This window comes from Urtica dioica, chromosome 7 (assembly GCF_054948205.1).
Source record: "Urtica dioica subsp. dioica isolate 48M chromosome 7, U.dioica_male_clone48M_v1_H2, whole genome shotgun sequence".
NCBI lineage: Eukaryota > Viridiplantae > Streptophyta > Magnoliopsida > Rosales > Urticaceae > Urtica > Urtica dioica.
Window position 1 is genome coordinate 46,668,388 of NC_142762.1, and position 17,050 is coordinate 46,685,437.

Below are 17,050 nucleotides of genomic sequence, written 5' to 3' on the forward strand. Positions count from 1 at the left end.
AAAAAAATTATATGTAACCCCCTGAAGACAAATCCTGCTTCGTCCTTGATTACAGGACATTATCTATTTCATATTTTCGTCGGTCTATGGAGACATAATCATTTCTTTATATATATATATATATATTTGCTATAATTTTTTTTTTTTTTTTATGAGTTTTTCATATAAATTTCACGTTTTTAACGCTTGTTACAAAAAAAAATTTGTTAAGAGGACACCGTTCATTGTAAATCATCAAAGTCACTAACATTATCGGAAAAAAAAAATATTGAAATATGATGATCTTCATGGCACGCTATCACAACTCATTACAAAATAAAATAATAATAATAAAAAAAACATGATGTAGATGAAGCAACATAAAAAATAGATATAGTACGTTCTCGATAAATTTCTAGTAAATCGAGAAAAAAAAAAGAACAAAAAAAGAAAGAAACAACAAAGAAGCGATTTATATTTCTTACTTATAAAGACCATCAACACGGCATATTGAAATTATTAGCCATGTCTCTGATCTCACGTTTCGCTATACTAATTTAACAATATCATAACGTACAACAAAATTATTACTTAAGTAGGAACAACATATCAATAATTAGCATTCAAATAATCACTTATCACAATAATCATCCCGGAATAGGAACAGCCCGAGGAGAGTACTGATTATTAGGAAACCTAAGCTGAAGCTTCACGTGATAACTCACGTCTTGGGCGGCAAAAACAGCAGTCCCGCGCGCAAAGGCGAAGGACCCGGTCCCGCCGACCACCGTGAGCTCGTCCTCGGAGAATCGCACCCCGAGGCTGCCGGAGTACTGGGGCGTGTCGAAGCTCAGGTAGACCACGTTGAAGCCGGAGCGAGCGAAATGCTCCGCCGGGATTATGAATCCCTGAGCTTTCCCCACGATCCTCGACGTGTTCTCCGGCCCCTCCGTGAGGGTGCGGTGGAAGACCAGCGCTCCGGCGTCCGCCTGATCAGCCGCCACCGCTGCCGCCGCCGCCGGAAGTGGCCGGCGGCCGGAATCTCCCCCGTGGGCCCCGCGGAGCGGCTCTTGGATGTAGAGCGAGAGGTCGAGCCACTCTGCAGCGTTCTGGCTGGGCGACGAGTTGTGGAGTTTGGGCGTGAAGACGGCCAAGAGAACGACCACCAACGCGGCCAAAGCCACGGAAATGCAGAGCGAAATCCTAGCCCACATTCCCGACTTTGATTTATGAAATGAAACTTCTCTTTGAGAAGACCTTGGTTTTTGTTTTCAGAATAAATATGGTATTTGTGGCTACTTACTTTATCCGCAGTTGTTAAACTAACCCACGTACCATCTCTTTGTGTTTAAGAGTCAAATATCAAGTATGATAATGAGATAATGTGACGTTTTATAGAGGGCCTAGGCTTTTTACTTGCCCCCTTATAAATTTGGTACTCAACTCAAGTCCTATGAAAAGAATATTTAATTTATAATACATAATATTTTGCCTGTGGGTCACTCAGAATTCTTCTGAACAAGAATGGAAATTTACAGGCAAACAAACTAACCTAGAATTTTCAGAGATCTTTTGCACCATTCAACTTTGAAGGAAAACCATGAGTCGATACTCGTGGCATTGACACCACTTGAAAATTGCGCCAGCAGACGAAAAAAAAAAAAAAAAAGCGTGGGTAAGTGAAGAATGAACGATATGGAATAGACTATGCATTTACAAATGACAAAATAACAAATCAACTTATTAGTGGCTTAGGCTTGCGTAAATGACCCATGCTATTGACGAGATCCTTTCGCGTGCAAACGGGAAACATATTAATGTTTTTGAGCACTTTCAGCCTCCATAAAACATACGGGAAGCTCAGCTGATCACGGGAAGTGAAACGAACCACTTCGTTGAACCACAAACACATTAGCATATTAGTCACCGCCGTGTGTTCCCTCACGATCACCGAAGCTTCAGAAAGAGCTGCATTTTCCAAAAAGAGGTTTTACCGTTTACATAAATCAGTACGATCGAGACCTTTTCTTGATAGAATGTTCCAAAGTGCCGACAGAACATTCAAAACCATTATTACCTTTCTTTCCGTTGAACCTTTTGTCCTCTGGAAACCCATCGTGGCGGTACTGTGTCAATTGAACCTCAACCTCTTCAGGTCCGGCCTTGTTTTTCTTGACAACAGCCTTGGCCTCGTCATATACGCTGCTGCGAGCTCCGTGCTCTGAAATCGCAAGTGCAGAATTCGAACGCCAAAGAAGGGCCTCCAAAACGCCCAAAGGATCCCTCCTAAACTGGGATTTTGAATCTACCCAAATCGAGTACTTTGCGTTGGGAAAAAGCCGATGTGCCAACATCTGGTGCGATGTGAAGCATAAACATTATCAGAAACGCGTCAAGGAAAAAAAAATTAAAAAATTATAGTTGTTGTAGACCACGTGTAGAAGATCACAAATTGAAATTACCCTTCATCACATACATATTGTTATTTACATGAAACATATTTTCACATAAAATTCAAATTGTCATGATGTTATTACATCATATCTCATTATCATGGAGTAAGTTAACCTAGTATGATTTTTCGTTGTAGTATTGGTTTAAAGCAATTCTTAGTTACCTTTGGGATTTTACCATTAAGCCTCTGATCTGAAAACGGAAGATTCCTAACAACAATAACACGCCACTTTCCAATAAACCCGTCCTCTCCAACCATATGCCCGACTGATTTTTGTGTGGCTAGAGTGATCTCATCCCAAAATGCAGCGTAACAAACCTGAAGGAACAGACGAGCATTAGAAACGTCATTGGCATAGCCAACAATTTACATTGCTTCACAATGCCAAACACACTTTTGTAAGCGATGCCTTTGTCATTCCAATTGGTTGATAAAGATCATCTCCACCACCAAACGCACATGTCGACACCACGGCTTTGCAGCCCAACATGAAATCCCGATCCTCGTCGGATATTGTAAACCCTCCATTTCTGCTGTAGAAACCGCAGTGGATTGAAGCTGTGTCATTTACCTGTAGATATTTTCCGGGAGTATAAGAAATGGAATCACAGATCAAAACAAAAGTACAGAATTCACAAGTTTAAGCAGTGCAACGATCTTTAACATATTTAATGAAAACCTGGTCATCACAATGCAGCTTATAACCTTAAAACTGTTATCCCTCTGCTCTAGAGTCTGGTTCCCAGTAAAGAGATAGAATCTTGAAGTTTGTGACCTCTGTTCAGACAAAACAGTACTATTCTCTTCGAGAGAAGGAGCGTCAATCTCTGAGATGTACAACAACTGGCTCACGTGACTAGAAGAGTCTTTCTTGCTCACAGGTAGTTCCAAATTCTCAAGCTCCTCTACGGGTAAAATATCCAAACAACCTGATATACGACATAAATAGGGAATCGGCAAAACAAGACGAGTTCAATTTAGCTCAAAATTTCGAAAAATCAACACAAAATACAAACTCAAAATCAAAATGTGGACTTACGTTCTCTGACGCCGTGAACGACGTGAGTGGTCGGATCAAGGCGGTTCAAGTTCCCTTCCGATTTGGTATACAGAGTCAGATTATCGGCGCTACGGGGTTTGGGATCGGGAACAACCCGAGAATCTCCGATTTGTGGCTTGACCACCGAGTTGGACTTTCCTCCTAGTCTGGAGACCTCGAAGAGAAGCAAACAGGCAGCTGGGAGAAATATCAAGAGCATCCAGTTCCTGATAAGTTTTCTGACGACCCAGCGGGCCAATTCGCCGCCATTACCATGGCGACTCGGAGGCTTCCTGCGCTTCTTGCGGACCCGGGCTCGCACCCGGCTGAGTTCGTCCGAGTCGTCGTCGGGGACGGAGATCGAGACGCTGTGATTGTTGTTACTGCTGTTGAACATCGAAGAAGAACGATTAGGGTTTGGAGATTTTCAGAGGCGAGGTGAGAGGAAGCTGAAAGATCCTGTGTTGATCTTTCCTTCGTCTCTCCGGCGAAATACGATTTGCTTTAACTTGTTTCAGCGAGAGGTGTGATCTGCCACTTCCAATCAGACCATTGTCGTTCTTTCTGAATTTCTTGCAGAGTGTTTGCTGTCGTTTTCGAGTCATGACACACCGAAGTCTGATACTAAACAATTATTAGTAAAAATAGTGTAAGAAAAGGATAAAAGGAGATGTTAACTATGCTGATTTTTCAATTCGTTTGGGCAAAAACAAAATTATAAAAGTGTTAAATATATATATATATATATATATATATATATTTATAAAAAGTGGTATTATGAAATACCAATTCTTCTTCTTTTCTTCTTCTTCCTCTTTCTACAACTCGATCCTTTGAGCTGCCATTGGTTTAAGGAAGACCCTAACCAGGTATGCTACAAAGAGAGTTGTAGTAAAGTTGTGATAAGAATTAATTTAAAACACAAAAACACTCAACACGGTTAATTAACAATTGCCGCATTTTTATTACTAGGGACAAGATAAGTAGGGTTCGATTTTGACAAAATTTTGGATCGAAATCAAATGTTTGGTTTTCGAAAATTTCAATCTAATTTTAGAAGGAATCGAATTTCTTTTAACCAGTTTAATGGTTCAATTTTAATTTATATATCTGAAATAAATTAAAATACTCTAGAATCAACCAACGGTAACCCTACAGTAAAAGCAAAGGTTATCCTTTCATCGCTTTGAGCCTCGTGTTCGATCCCAAATTTAATTATCGACATGGTGATGAGGCATGTCAAAAATCCAAAAATTTGGAACTTTCGAGTGTGAGATATGCATTTAGTCTTAGACACTCGAGTCGTGTGTTCGTTGTTCTTGAGTTAGCACCTGACATTTAGAATCTTGATATTGTGTCTTTTAAATTCTTTCAATTACGGTTGCTAAAATCGACAGTAAACATTTTTCGTTTGAATCTCGGGTATGATCAGTTTTTTTTATAGATTGATTACATAAATTTTCTATGAATTACTTATGTATTAGTCACAATTTACCCCCTATTTACATTTTCCCCTATGTCGTCTTATTCCCGCCGTGGAACATCGCCATTGTAACCAAGATCAACATGAAATGTGCCTTCTTCTTCTTTACCCCGACACCACCGAGGCTCGGCTTCTTTATCGGCCTAGTCTCTTTGGAGTCGCCTTGGCTGCTCCGAGCGTAGACCCTCCTAAAAAAATTATCATTGTGTGACCTCATAACCCACACTAAACTTAGCCAAAAGATGAAGACTAAATTAATTACTAACTGGATTGGTTTTTCTTTTATACACAATTTGCTCCATGTTTGGATTCTTTCTCAATGTGGGCAAACTTAAAGCCTCCTCTTTTTTTTTCTTTCTTTTTTTTTTTCTTTTTTTTTTTTTTTTTTTTTTTTTTTTAATTTCACATTTGATAGTAGAAGGTTGGCATTTAACTCAACGGAGTGGTTGAATCCACGATGTTATTACAATGTAATAAATAGTTTTTTTTTTTTTTTTTGGTTAGTTATAGTTTATAGATTATATGTTAATAAAAAAAATAAGAAAAATATCGCATCTAATCCTCTGTATTTTATTGAAATGATTTATTTATATCATGTATTTTCAAGTCTATCACAGTTATCTCCTCAGTTTTTCATTAATTGTAAATATATACCTCATGTTTTATTAATTTTTAAAATTAATCCCTTATTGATATTTTGATTGATTTTTTATATTAATTTTTTTAAAATGACAAATACGTTTAAAAAATTAAAACCTTAACAACCTTAAAAAACAGTAGGATAACTTTTGAGCTTCACAATTGTATGTCTCATAAGCCGCAACAAGTGACCGCAGTCCGCAGCTCATTGCAGGTTATCTTTTTTAAAAGGAAAAATATATACAATAGCTCATATGTTTAATTGAAATGCGGGATTTATTCTCTCAGTTTTCAAAAATATCAGACATATCTAGTCAGTTAAATATAAATGACACATACCTTCCATAAAAATATGTTATATTGCAAATACAACTTTTTTCGTTTATTTTTTACAACAAATTTTTTTTTTAACTTCCCAAAATATCCTTAATAAAATAAATATTTATTTACTATTTTATTAAAAAAAATCTTTTAATTTTTATAAAGAAAGATTTTGATTTGATTCTTCTTGGTTGTTTGTATATATAATTAGAAAATAAAGAGTTATTTCATTGAGGGCATTTTGGTGGGTACCAATTTTTTTTGTAAAATATAATTGAAAAAAGGTAATATTTGGGATATATCATATATTTAGGGGAGATATGATATTTCTGAAAATTGAAAACATAAATTGTGCGATTCGATTAAACACAAGAGATACTGTTGAAATTTTATCCTTTTAAAAATGGGCAACAACTTGTTTTAGAATCGTTGTTTCCTTTTAAAAATTTAAATTTATTTTGCTCATAAAAATAATTCATTAATTAAGCGATTCGTGGTGGGCTGCAATAAGATGCGATGACTTGTTGCGAGTTGATGAGACGTACAGTATTTATGTAAAAATACACGTAGTTTTTAATATTTTATCACACATACTTGTTGAATTTTGAAATTTCCCTATATTTTTAACTTTGAATCAAAGCCCTCACACAACTAGGTAGTGTGTGACCCACCCCGGGTATTTGGTTTGGTGGTGATTTGGTATTGGTGCTTTATTTGTCAATTTGGGGTGGTAAAAATACTTTTAACTCTCATTTAAATCTAATGAAGGAATAAACTACTTGGGAAAAATATAGGATAAAACTGTTATATATATATTTAATTAAATCATACTGATTATAAGAGGTTATTAAAAAATTCAATCTGGTGAAAAACAATTGTGCTAAAATAGAAGATAAATATATCAAATTAACTTATGTGTGATGTGTGTAGTATGTACATGATTCTCCATTCTGTATTTCATAATTCATCAACCTTAGGCCCTCTAAAAGCAAAGAAAGGCGGTCGATATTCGCCTCGAGGTTGTTGCTGATCCTCGAACAAGCTTTTCTTCACTCCGACGTGTTTGATGCCCAACTCTTTGCGCGATTCTCCGAACATGTGTGTACGAAATGATCTGCCTGGACCTAAGGAGTTTCGTGAGACATTTAGTCACCCAACACAAATCCATCGGCGACGTGCCTTCTTGCTCCAACTTTGATATCTTTTCTTCTGTGTTGTGCCTCAGCTTTTATTCGAGCACGAAAGAGGCCCTATGGGCTTAGTAACGGGTGTGATAGTGAGTGTAGTGCTCCAGTTTGTTCTTCGCTGTTTCGGCTAAGGCCTCCTTGGCTTCTTCTCTGAATTGTGCACAACTATGGCCTTCTATAGTTGTATATGTATGCAAAAGACCAGTAGCTTCACCACAAACCCAACTACAAAATAGGAAAACAAGAAGAAAAAAAGTTAAAACCATCTTGTATTTCTGTGAAGTGGCTCTGTGACCTCAGAAGTTTAGTACATTTATTTGTGATTCTCATATCATAGCTTTAAAAACCTTATTTACTTCATTTATATAACGGTTTAGTCCCAATTAACAATTAACATATTACGGTTACTTTATGCTCATGCCATGAATACCGTAAATATATATCAAGGAAAACACAAATATTTTTTTTGAACGTGTGTTTATGTGTTACATTAGATTATATATGTATATAATTTTGGCTATATAAGACACAATGCGAGCTTCGAGCTAAAAAAAAAAAAAAAAAAAAGAACTGAGCCGCAGTACGTCTTAAAGAAGAGCTTCGCGCCGTTAAGAGAAATAAGATATCTAACATCTAATATACAGTTTTCCTTTTTGTGCTCGCAATATACAATTCCCCTTTGCGAAACCAAGTCCCAAGATTTCGAGCAAATAAAAAAAACTAAGCCGCAAGACACATGGCATTGAACTGGTCTGCTATTGACGTGGCATTAAGGACTTGGATGAATAAAGCAGGTCAACCATGTGGTCGGGTTGGTCAACCAGTCACGCAGCACCAAAAAAAAAAAAAAAAACACTATGAATCAATGGAATCAATCTTCAGCGTGCCAATACTTTCAGCAGAAAAGCATAATCATGCAACTGCAAAATCCAAGTACACACTAAAAAGAAATCTACAAAAACATAGAAAAATAATACATCTTGAGAGGGTCGTTTTGGGTGCGAGATCAACGCTTGGAGAACTGGGGGGCTTTGCGAGCTTTCTTGAGACCGACCTTCTTCCTCTCGACAACTCTCGAGTCTCTGGTCAAGAGACCTTCTTTCCTGAGCGGCGCTCTGTGGCTCTCGCTCACTTTCAGCAACGCTCGGGCGATCCCCAGAGATATCGCCTGAGCCTGACCCGAGAGTCCACCGCCGTGAGCCTTCACAAACACGTCGTAGCTTCCTTCGTAACCCAGCGACGCCAACGGGAATTTCACGTATTGAATCCACAGCGGGTTTCCTTGAAGATATTCCTGCATAAATTTCAACCACAAACATATAGATGAACAACGCTTTTAAGATAATCTGCTCCCATAAAGTCTTGTTTTCATCTTTCGAGTTTCTATCGAGTCACTCCACAACGATTTGCCAAGATGGAAACAATAGAAGAAGCACTATTTGCTAGGAAATTGCAAACAAGAATCATTTTTTTGGATGATGTATTCAAAACTTCGATAGTTCCAATACCAGCAACTCTTTTATGCTCGAAACCAATTCTCTATGCAGATAAAAACAAGCCTAACTCTTCCCAGTGCTTCAAACAATATTTTCCTATCATCCTCAAACCCAACGGCAAGTTTAATACCATCCGTGAATTCTTCATCGACTACGAGTTCAAAGCATCAAAATAATACACATATGCTCTAGTCCAATTCTTCACCCCAAGAGCTTCAACCAGAGATTAGCAAATGTTTTCCTCACCAAATCAATTTACCGAACATTACAACTTCTCTATTTCTAGAAACGCGTTAATCTCAAGATATAAGTTTCTTGATCTGAGACTGAATTTCGGATGGATGACATAGCTAGAACCTCTGGTATTTCTCATCTTCAAATCAAACACTTCAATCTCTCAGGTCTGCTTGCTCTACGCTAACACAAGACGTAATTGACCGAATTCAGAAATTAAGTGTACAAAAAGACTAAAGCCTCAACCAATTACCGTGGCGTCGCGATAGTTGATGATCAGTTTCCCGGTGCCTTCTTGGAGAACAACCCGCGCAATGGCGGACTTTCTCCGGCCAGTGCCCCAGATCGTCTGCGCGGCGAAGCCTCCGGGAAGCCTTGACTTGACGTATTTCTTCAGGTTGACTGTTTCGGGTTCCTCCCCCGCCGGAGCGAGGACAGTGGCGGAGATGGCGAGCGAGCGAAACTTAGGGACGTGCGAGAGCGAGACGAGCTTCGGTCGGTTGACGGAGAGGCTGTTTGGCCTGGAGGAAATCTGGGAGGAAAAAGAGAGAGACGAGAGCGAGGATGAGAGAGAAGATACCGAAACCGCCATAGTTGAAGAGCTCTATCTGAGAGTTCTCTGTTCTGCTTCAGTGTGTGGAATTGGACAGAATGGTTTAGCGGGTGAAGTCGAAAGGGATAATGTGTGCGCATTGACGATAGTACCCTTGAGGAGGGAGTCCGTGTCACCTGGTTGTTGACTTGTTTCAAACGCCGTGTCATTTCAGTCAACCGAAATGACATGTCGTTTAAGCTCCATTTGTAACCAGAAAATAAAAATACAATTAAAAAAGATAATTGAAAAAATAAAATAAAATATACAGTCTCCCCACATATATAAATTTAGATAAATTTCATTTTTCACTCATTTTTTTTGTGGAAATTTAGTATTAGTTTATAGTTTTCCTACTAATTTTTCTTCTATTTTCATTTTCCTACATTCAAACGACATAAGGAAAATATGAGAGATTTTTTTTTCTTAGTTTCTGAGTTCCAATGAAGCCAATAGAAACTAGAATGATGGTGTTGATAAAATGTTCAAGATTGACTCGAACTGGAGTGGACAAAAATCATTCAACAAACATAAATTCAGAATATGTTCTTAAATAAGTTTCTAAATAATTTTGCTACTGTACTAATGATCAAAATATTGATATCAATGGATGATACCAAAGGTATAAAATCACCAACAAATATATATATATATATATATATATATATATATATATATATATGTACTGGTAGCTGCGAGGGAGCCTTCATTACTCCAAGCGCTCGGGATTTGAGTCCCCTCTCGTGGCATAGATGCGCTATTTCTGAAAGGAATCCATATGACTAAGTCGCTTTATGTTTGAGACTGTGATGACACGATGTATTTGAATTTTATGGATTTGGGTCACAAATCCCACCTATTCGGAAAACAATTAAAATAAGAAGAATAAAATTACATACACAATTGAAAAAGAATAAGTAACAAAGTGTAATGATGTATTTTTGCCGTCATTTCCTCTAATAATAATAAGTAGTTCTAAATATGTCGTACAGTTCAAAAAATATTAAAATGGAAATAGTACGGGACAATATTGTTTTGGAACATAATTTTTTGGATAAATTACATAAATGGCTCCTGAACTTTTGACCATTTAACAACGTGGTCCCTACTTTTATTTTTCTTACAGCGTCGCCCTTGAACTTTGACAATCTTACAAACTTAGTATTTCCGTCTATTTTTCTCAACAATCCATCAATTTTTTCCCATGTGATTGGCATGTGACTATTTAAACATGGACAAAATTGTAAAATAACAAAAAATATTGATTTTATAATGATTTAATATTATTAAAAATTATTATTCATTATATAAAAAATAAATAAAAATAAAATAATTATGTAAAATATGAATTTTTAATAAAAATGAATTGTAAAAATGAATTATTATTTATTATTAATTTTCTATTATCGTGAAAAAAAAGTATAATGGAAATGTATAAAAAAAAAGTATTAAAAAAAGACAACAAACAAAATGAAAAATGAAATTTTTTAATTTTAATTTATTAATTTTAAATATAAAATAATTAAATAAAGGATATATAGGTAATTTTAAATATTCAAGTTATTACACAAGTTAAAATAGACGGAATATACTCCCAAAATTTGACGGAAGGACTAAATTTGTAAGATTGTCAAAGTTCAAGGGCGACGCTGTAAGAAAAATAAAAGTATAGACCACGTTGTTAAATGGTCAAAAATTCAGGGGGTATTTATGTAATTTATCCTAATTTTTTTGTTCCAATTGGTTCGAAAACATAAATTTCGTTATGGAAAATTAAACATCAAAACGGAAATTTTGATCTGTTCCGGTTCTGAGGCGAAGTTCGATTAGCAGTATTAAAATGTTGAAATAAAAACAGGAACTTCAGTTGAAATAAAAATGGGAATTTTTTACATTATTAAATTCGGTTAAACAAATAACATAAATAATGACATGATACCAAACGGACACTCATAATCTCTGGTCCAAAATTTGAATGAGTGCCTTCGGAGATAAATATACAGGGTTATCAAAACCTTGCTACCCAAAAATAAATATTGATCATGACGATCATGACAATATTGCCAATTAAATAATGTCATGCCATCACTTCGCTTCAACCATTTTTTTTACTCTCTTACAATATGTAACAAACTCAATGATATATCATTCCTCTCCAAGTGAGCCTCCCCACTTCTTAACTCGGCTCTCTGCTTCATCAACCTGCAAATTCCCACACACACAATTTAATAAATATCAAATAAAGTACCAACATTACATAGCATATATAGTCAAATCGACCGTTCTATTAAATAAGAAAACCCACTTCTTTCTTCCAGTTTGTCATAGAAGTAATCACAACCAAGATCAATGTCTGCAAACAAACCCCTCCAATCATTCCTGACCAAATTCCCTGTAAACCAAAAATCAAGAAGTACACAAATCAGTCATCTATCCAGTGTATATGAAAGTGTCGTAAAATACTCTTATTACCATGACACCAAAACCAAATTTGAAACCAAGAAGAATCCCAGCTGGCAGTCCAACAATGTAATAACACCCAAGGTTGATGTACGCCACAAGAGATTGCCATCCAGCCCCAATAGCAACACCTTTTGTTATTTCAATTCACACACAATAATTATCATCAAGTACTTCAAAAGAAAAGAAAAGAAAAAAAGGATCATATATTGATTGTAGAGAACAATAAGTGAGTGTTAGTGTGTTACCCGATAAAACCGGTTGAAGACTGTTGAGGAGGACAGTGAAACCGAGCAAGAGAGCGAGCTTGGTGGTTTCCTTGGCGACCAAGTCACTGGTTGTGAAGAGGTAAGGGAAGTAACCTCTGGTGGTGAACACTATCACCATGCAAACAACTCCTATTGCCACCGAAGTCGCTGAAACCACCATCACCGAAAACTTTGCTGCCTTGTGATTCCCTGCCCCGAGCTCGTTCGACACTCTTACGCTGTGATTTGTGTTCCAATTTAATCGTTACGAAAAAAATAGTACATGAAAAGAGAGAGTTTGACGAAGAAGAGAGAACACGTTATCGTCACCTTATTGCAGCGTTGAATCCGATTGCTATCATAGCATCCCATCCATTTATGTTCATACTGCCATATAAAAAAAATTTAAAAAAATGTACTCGCACATGAATGAGAAGTAAATCTGCTCATTTACCAGATCGAAATGGCGTCGACCGGGATCAACGGGTTTGGCAAAAGACCTGTTATTACCACCAACACCATGAAGTACCAAAACTCTAGACTGCACATATCCAAAAAGTCACCACTCAAATCAAACAAATAAATAAAAAATGAGTGACTAGACAAGAGAAAGAAAGAAAAAATGTTTTATACCAGAGCATGACAGCAGAAGCAAGGGAGAGCTTGACGAAGCCGTACAAGTCGGCGAAAGCGAGCCATGAGAATCCGGTCCAAGCTCCGTCGGATTTGGTGATGAAGATGTACAACAATTGGGCGGCGTCGATGAGGCACCACGAGAAGTTTAGCGTGATCGCCGCCCCACTCAATCCCCACCCGAGCTTCATTATGAAAAGCCAGCTCAGAATGATGTGTTGTACTAGCGCCACGGCCGATATCACCGCGATCACCATCACCTTTCTCTGTGCCTGCAAGAACTTCTGTATCGGGAAATTCAAAGCGTATGCGAATAGCTGTGGGATCATCCACATTGCAAACTTCCCTGCCATGATGATAATGATGATGATGATGATCAAATATAATATTATTTGATCGTGACCGTTGATTTATGGGTCCATTAGTAAAATAACTAATTTAAACGTTTGATATTGCTAAATAACCAACGTTTGTTAAATCTTAGGTAATTAACCATTTTCATATGTAAATCTTAGGTAAATAGCCACTTTCATGTAACAAACGTTAGTTATTTACTTAAGATTTACGTCTGAAAGTGGCTATTTACTTAAGATTTACCAAACGTTGATTATTTAACAATGTCAAACGTTTAAGTTTGTTATTTTTCTAATTTTTTTGTTGATTTATTTATGTGACTGCTGATACTAACCCGCGGCTTGGGAGATCTCGGCGGTCTGTCCGAAGAAGAGGAGGATCGAAGGCGACCAAATATAGATGGGAAGTAAAAGAGCAGCGGTGGTGAGCAAAATGACCCATGATCGTTGCATGTACACGCCTAGCATCCTGAGCCTGCCCGCACCATATGCTTGCCCACACAGCGTCTCCAATGCACTTCCCATTCCCAACTAATCATAATTTTGGATCAACCGAATTTCAGTTCAGACATGTTAATATAATATGTACATTTTTTTTAACAGTTGCTCATTGTAATACTAATAACAACTTCTGCAAATATGGTTTTTTGAATTAAAGCGGTAAACAACGGTAATTTTGATGAAATTGTGTATAGTTAAAAAAATATAAATATTAAGAAAAATAATTGTTTACAATTACTGGAGATAGTCAGTATTTTTTATGCTATTAATGAAATTTGGTCTTGGAATAAGTTTTGAAAAATGGGTATAGTATACTGTATACACACTATTAATTTCAAAGGACATTTGGCTCTAGCAATTGTTTTTTTTCTTCTTCTAAATAATAAAGTATTACGCTTCGAAATCTAATGCGGACATAGTTGAGAGTCTTGAGACATACATATATCTCTGACATGTTTTATTCAAAAATATTTATATATATATATATATATATATATATATATATTTATATCTCTGACATTTGAAATGTATAGATTGATTGATATAATATTCAATGCAGAGATTCTCAGCAACTACTGAATTTATACAAATAGTATAGTGCGTACAGCGTAGTTGTTTAACAACCAAAACTGTCATTTATGTCTGAAATGGCAAAACAATTCTTTTACTTTCTCCTTCGGGCCTACTGCCTTACATTTTTAAATGTTTTGTCACCTTGTATCTAATAATTTTGCAAAAAGAGACAAATATTCCAAAAAAAACATAATCTAGAAAAAATCATGACTTTGGTTATCTCTGAGTCTGACCTCCAACTTCAATCAAGTTATATATATTATAAAGAGTAAAACAATAATTGAAGTTAATTTTTTATAATTGTTAAGATAAACTAATAAAATAGCCAATACGTCCAAGAACACTCAAATGGGCATCTCAGCAGCCTCCATATTTTCTGTGATTTTTTTTTTAATAATCAAAACGAGGTCAAAAGACAGTGTTGCTCAGATAATAATTAGGGAAATTGGCAGTAAAGATCCCTGAAAAATACTGTAAAATCTAACTCATGTCATCTCCTTAAAGTCCTTCAATTTTTTTATTCATTGTAATTTTTTTATTTTTTCAATAATAATAAAAAAAAAATCTAAAGAACCGGTCAAAAATCGAGTATAGAGAACCAAGTGGAACCAACTACAATAGTATAATCGAGAGATTTCTACTGCGAATTCGTCTGATGATTAATCAAAATATGTATATTATATTCTGTACATACCATGACGCCGAAGGCGAGGCCGGAGATGACGGAGTTTCCGACGGAGACGGCGGCGAGTTCGAGGTCTCCGACTTGACCGGCGAATATCTGAGTGAGAGCGCCGAGTGAGTACTGACAAATGGCGGTGAATATCGCCGGACCGGCAAGCTCCCACAGCCTCTTCGATTCCGCTCCGACCTTCTGGACCACGCCGATATCTTCGATCTCTCCGTGTCTCTGCTTCTCTATCAACGGAACGTTTTCCATGGTGACTTCGCTTTCTCTCTCTACTCGATGTATGTGCGAATACTATTATACCGGTATATATATATATATATATCTATATAATAGGTGATTGGGATTGGGGAGCCCGGTGGACGAATGAAATTGTTTGACCGTCTGTTACAACGCTATCTTTTATTATTGTTGTTGTATTGTTAATGATATATATATATATATATATATATATATATATATATATATATATATATATTTCGCCTTTGTCCAGAAAAGTCAGTGTTGAGTAAAATAAGCCATGACGTGGCAATATTGTACGCTTGCGTGGCTGGTGTACTCGCTGAAAATTTTGAAAGTTACGTATGTTGATATCGAATGGTTTTGCATGTTCCCACGAGCCACTCACCAGTTAGGTACGTACGAAGAGAGAGATGAGACAGAGTAGAGAGAGACCACACACAGTGAGAAAAGTTTGGAAGATAAGTCCGACTTGGTTTTTGTCTTTAAATTCTGCTTTCACTCTCTGAGAGAAGCTACCTGTTCTTCTCACAAGCGCACAAATTTTCGTATTTTATTTAGTACTTTAATTAATGTTCATTTACGCATGTCATTACCTAAGCAAGTGGATTTGGCATTTTGGCTGCGATTGCGCAGACTATTGCATTAATCGAATTAATTAATTTTACACCACACACTGAATTTTGCAGTGACGTAATGAAACTTATATCATCTTGTCATCAGAGGTAATAGCTGCAAAAAGTTTGTGATATAAAATGATATAGTTACTATTGAAAAAATGATATAGTTATTATTAAAAAAAAATGATATAGTTAATGTTTAATTAGTTTTAAGAAAATCACTAAAAAAAATTGTATTATAAAATGTTATAATTAATGTTTAATTAATTTTAAGAAAAAAATTAATAAATTTTGTAGATTAATGAGGAGAGATATTTTTTTTACTTTTGAGTTGTTTTGTATTATAATATTATATAGTTAATATATAATTAATTTTAATAACAAATATTAATTTTTTTTTATTAAATTTGAGGCTGTCACGTGTTTTTCCGTCTATTTGAACGGCCTATGTTCCTAAGGTGCAACTAAAATATAACAATAGATATATTTGTCGTCGAAGAAAAAAAATAAGAATATTTTTGTCGCTATTAGCTCGACTACATTCGGATTTTTTTTTCTTTCTATAATCTAATCTTAGGCATCTGAGCGTTTCGAACACTTATGCCATTTTCTTTTGTTATACACATATAGAAGCCACGCATGTGAATTCGATGCTGGATAAATAGCCTAACTTCTATAGGTTTATGATTGTATTTTTTTTTCTTTCTTTGATATCGATCAACTTTATATATCATAGAGAAAACGATTTTAAGAACCATAAAATTTATTTTATTTTATTGAATTTCCATTCTTCTCTGATTATATAATCGTCAACGCCGTTTTTTAAATCTTCATTGAGTCCATACTAACTTGTTATGACGAGGAATCAAATGTTAGCCACACTTAATCGGAAGCAGTTCCCTTAAAACCCACGATTCATCACAAAAAGAGCTATTTATTCGCATTTAGCACGAGCTTTATGTGATTTTTTCACAAGTTTACCCGTTTATCAAGAGCAATCCGTCACCCTCAAGAGTTTTTCTCCCTTTATACATGTCTTTTCCGCGCTTACCACGAGGTAAGGATCTTATATCTCGCTAAATTTTGAGGCTCTTTAAAATCATGGTTTCGAGCTTTTACTTGGGTTTCGAGCTTTTACTTGGTTTTGAGGTTCTCTATGTGATTTCAGATCTAACGATATTTTAGACCTTAATTTTTATTGATAAATTTTGTATGAATCAATTAAATTTCATTCAAACTAAAAAGCTACTAGAGCACATTACATAATACTGAAATTTCACAAAATTAAGTCGATTAGACTAGCCAATAA

General features: G+C 35.9%; 4 protein-coding genes across 4 annotated transcripts; all 4 read right to left on the reverse strand.

Moving 5' to 3' along the window:
- Nucleotides 1-239: 239 nt before the first annotated feature.
- Nucleotides 240-1,644, reverse strand: LOC149392255 (Disease resistance-responsive (dirigent-like protein) family protein). Its single transcript, XM_089620907.1, has 2 exons — nt 1,532-1,644; nt 240-1,182 (listed from the first exon to the last, which is right to left on the reverse strand). The coding sequence occupies exons 1-2, from the start codon at nt 1,558-1,560 to the stop codon at nt 627-629; spliced, it is 585 nt and encodes a 194-aa protein (XP_089477033.1). The 5' UTR covers nt 1,561-1,644; the 3' UTR covers nt 240-626.
- On the reverse strand, nt 1,528-4,114 carry LOC149392256 (DNA-directed RNA polymerase subunit beta (DUF616)). Its single transcript, XM_089620906.1, has 6 exons — nt 3,474-4,114; nt 3,140-3,363; nt 2,829-3,005; nt 2,597-2,752; nt 2,057-2,333; nt 1,528-1,947 (listed from the first exon to the last, which is right to left on the reverse strand). Exons 1-6 carry the CDS (start codon nt 3,868-3,870, stop codon nt 1,715-1,717), a joined length of 1,464 nt encoding a protein of 487 aa, XP_089477032.1. The 5' UTR covers nt 3,871-4,114; the 3' UTR covers nt 1,528-1,714.
- Nucleotides 4,115-7,969: 3,855 nt separating this feature from the next.
- RPS9 (ribosomal protein S9) lies at nt 7,970-9,498 on the reverse strand. The gene is made up of 2 exons (XM_089621314.1): nt 9,087-9,498; nt 7,970-8,397 (listed from the first exon to the last, which is right to left on the reverse strand). Exons 1-2 carry the CDS (start codon nt 9,423-9,425, stop codon nt 8,110-8,112), a joined length of 627 nt encoding a protein of 208 aa, XP_089477440.1. The 5' UTR covers nt 9,426-9,498; the 3' UTR covers nt 7,970-8,109.
- Nucleotides 9,499-11,274: 1,776 nt separating this feature from the next.
- On the reverse strand, nt 11,275-15,284 carry LOC149392258 (MATE efflux family protein). The gene is made up of 9 exons (XM_089620950.1): nt 14,888-15,284; nt 13,455-13,650; nt 12,767-13,112; nt 12,588-12,674; nt 12,464-12,520; nt 12,134-12,372; nt 11,898-12,016; nt 11,731-11,817; nt 11,275-11,627 (listed from the first exon to the last, which is right to left on the reverse strand). The coding sequence occupies exons 1-9, from the start codon at nt 15,131-15,133 to the stop codon at nt 11,571-11,573; spliced, it is 1,434 nt and encodes a 477-aa protein (XP_089477076.1). The 5' UTR covers nt 15,134-15,284; the 3' UTR covers nt 11,275-11,570.
- Between the last annotated feature and the right edge of the window lie 1,766 nt (nt 15,285-17,050).

Excerpts from the sequence above, each read along its gene's own strand:
- LOC149392255 (XM_089620907.1), bottom strand. The coding sequence starts at position 1,560 with ATGGTGCAAAAGATCTCTGAAAATTCTAG. Across the intron at positions 1,183-1,531 it reads AAGATCTCTGAAAATTCTAG|GATTTCGCTCTGCATTTCCG; the intron begins GTTAGTTTGTTT and ends AATGTGGGCTAG.
- LOC149392256 (XM_089620906.1), bottom strand. The coding sequence starts at position 3,870 with ATGTTCAACAGCAGTAACAACAATCACAGCGTCTCGATCTCCGTCCCC. Across the intron at positions 2,334-2,596 it reads TTAATGGTAAAATCCCAAAG|ATGTTGGCACATCGGCTTTT; the intron begins GTAACTAAGAAT and ends ACATCGCACCAG. Across the intron at positions 1,948-2,056 it reads AAGGTTCAACGGAAAGAAAG|CTCTTTCTGAAGCTTCGGTG; the intron begins GTAATAATGGTT and ends TGGAAAATGCAG.
- RPS9 (XM_089621314.1), bottom strand. The coding sequence starts at position 9,425 with ATGGCGGTTTCGGTATCTTCTCTCTCATCCTCGCTCTCGTCTCTCTCT. Across the intron at positions 8,398-9,086 it reads TCAACTATCGCGACGCCACG|GAATATCTTCAAGGAAACCC; the intron begins GTAATTGGTTGA and ends AAATTTATGCAG.
- LOC149392258 (XM_089620950.1), bottom strand. The coding sequence starts at position 15,133 with ATGGAAAACGTTCCGTTGATAGAGAAGCAGAGACACGGAGAGATCGAA. Across the intron at positions 13,113-13,454 it reads CGAGATCTCCCAAGCCGCGG|GGAAGTTTGCAATGTGGATG; the intron begins GTTAGTATCAGC and ends TCATCATGGCAG. Across the intron at positions 12,675-12,766 it reads GCTTCTGCTGTCATGCTCTG|TCTAGAGTTTTGGTACTTCA; the intron begins GTATAAAACATT and ends GGATATGTGCAG.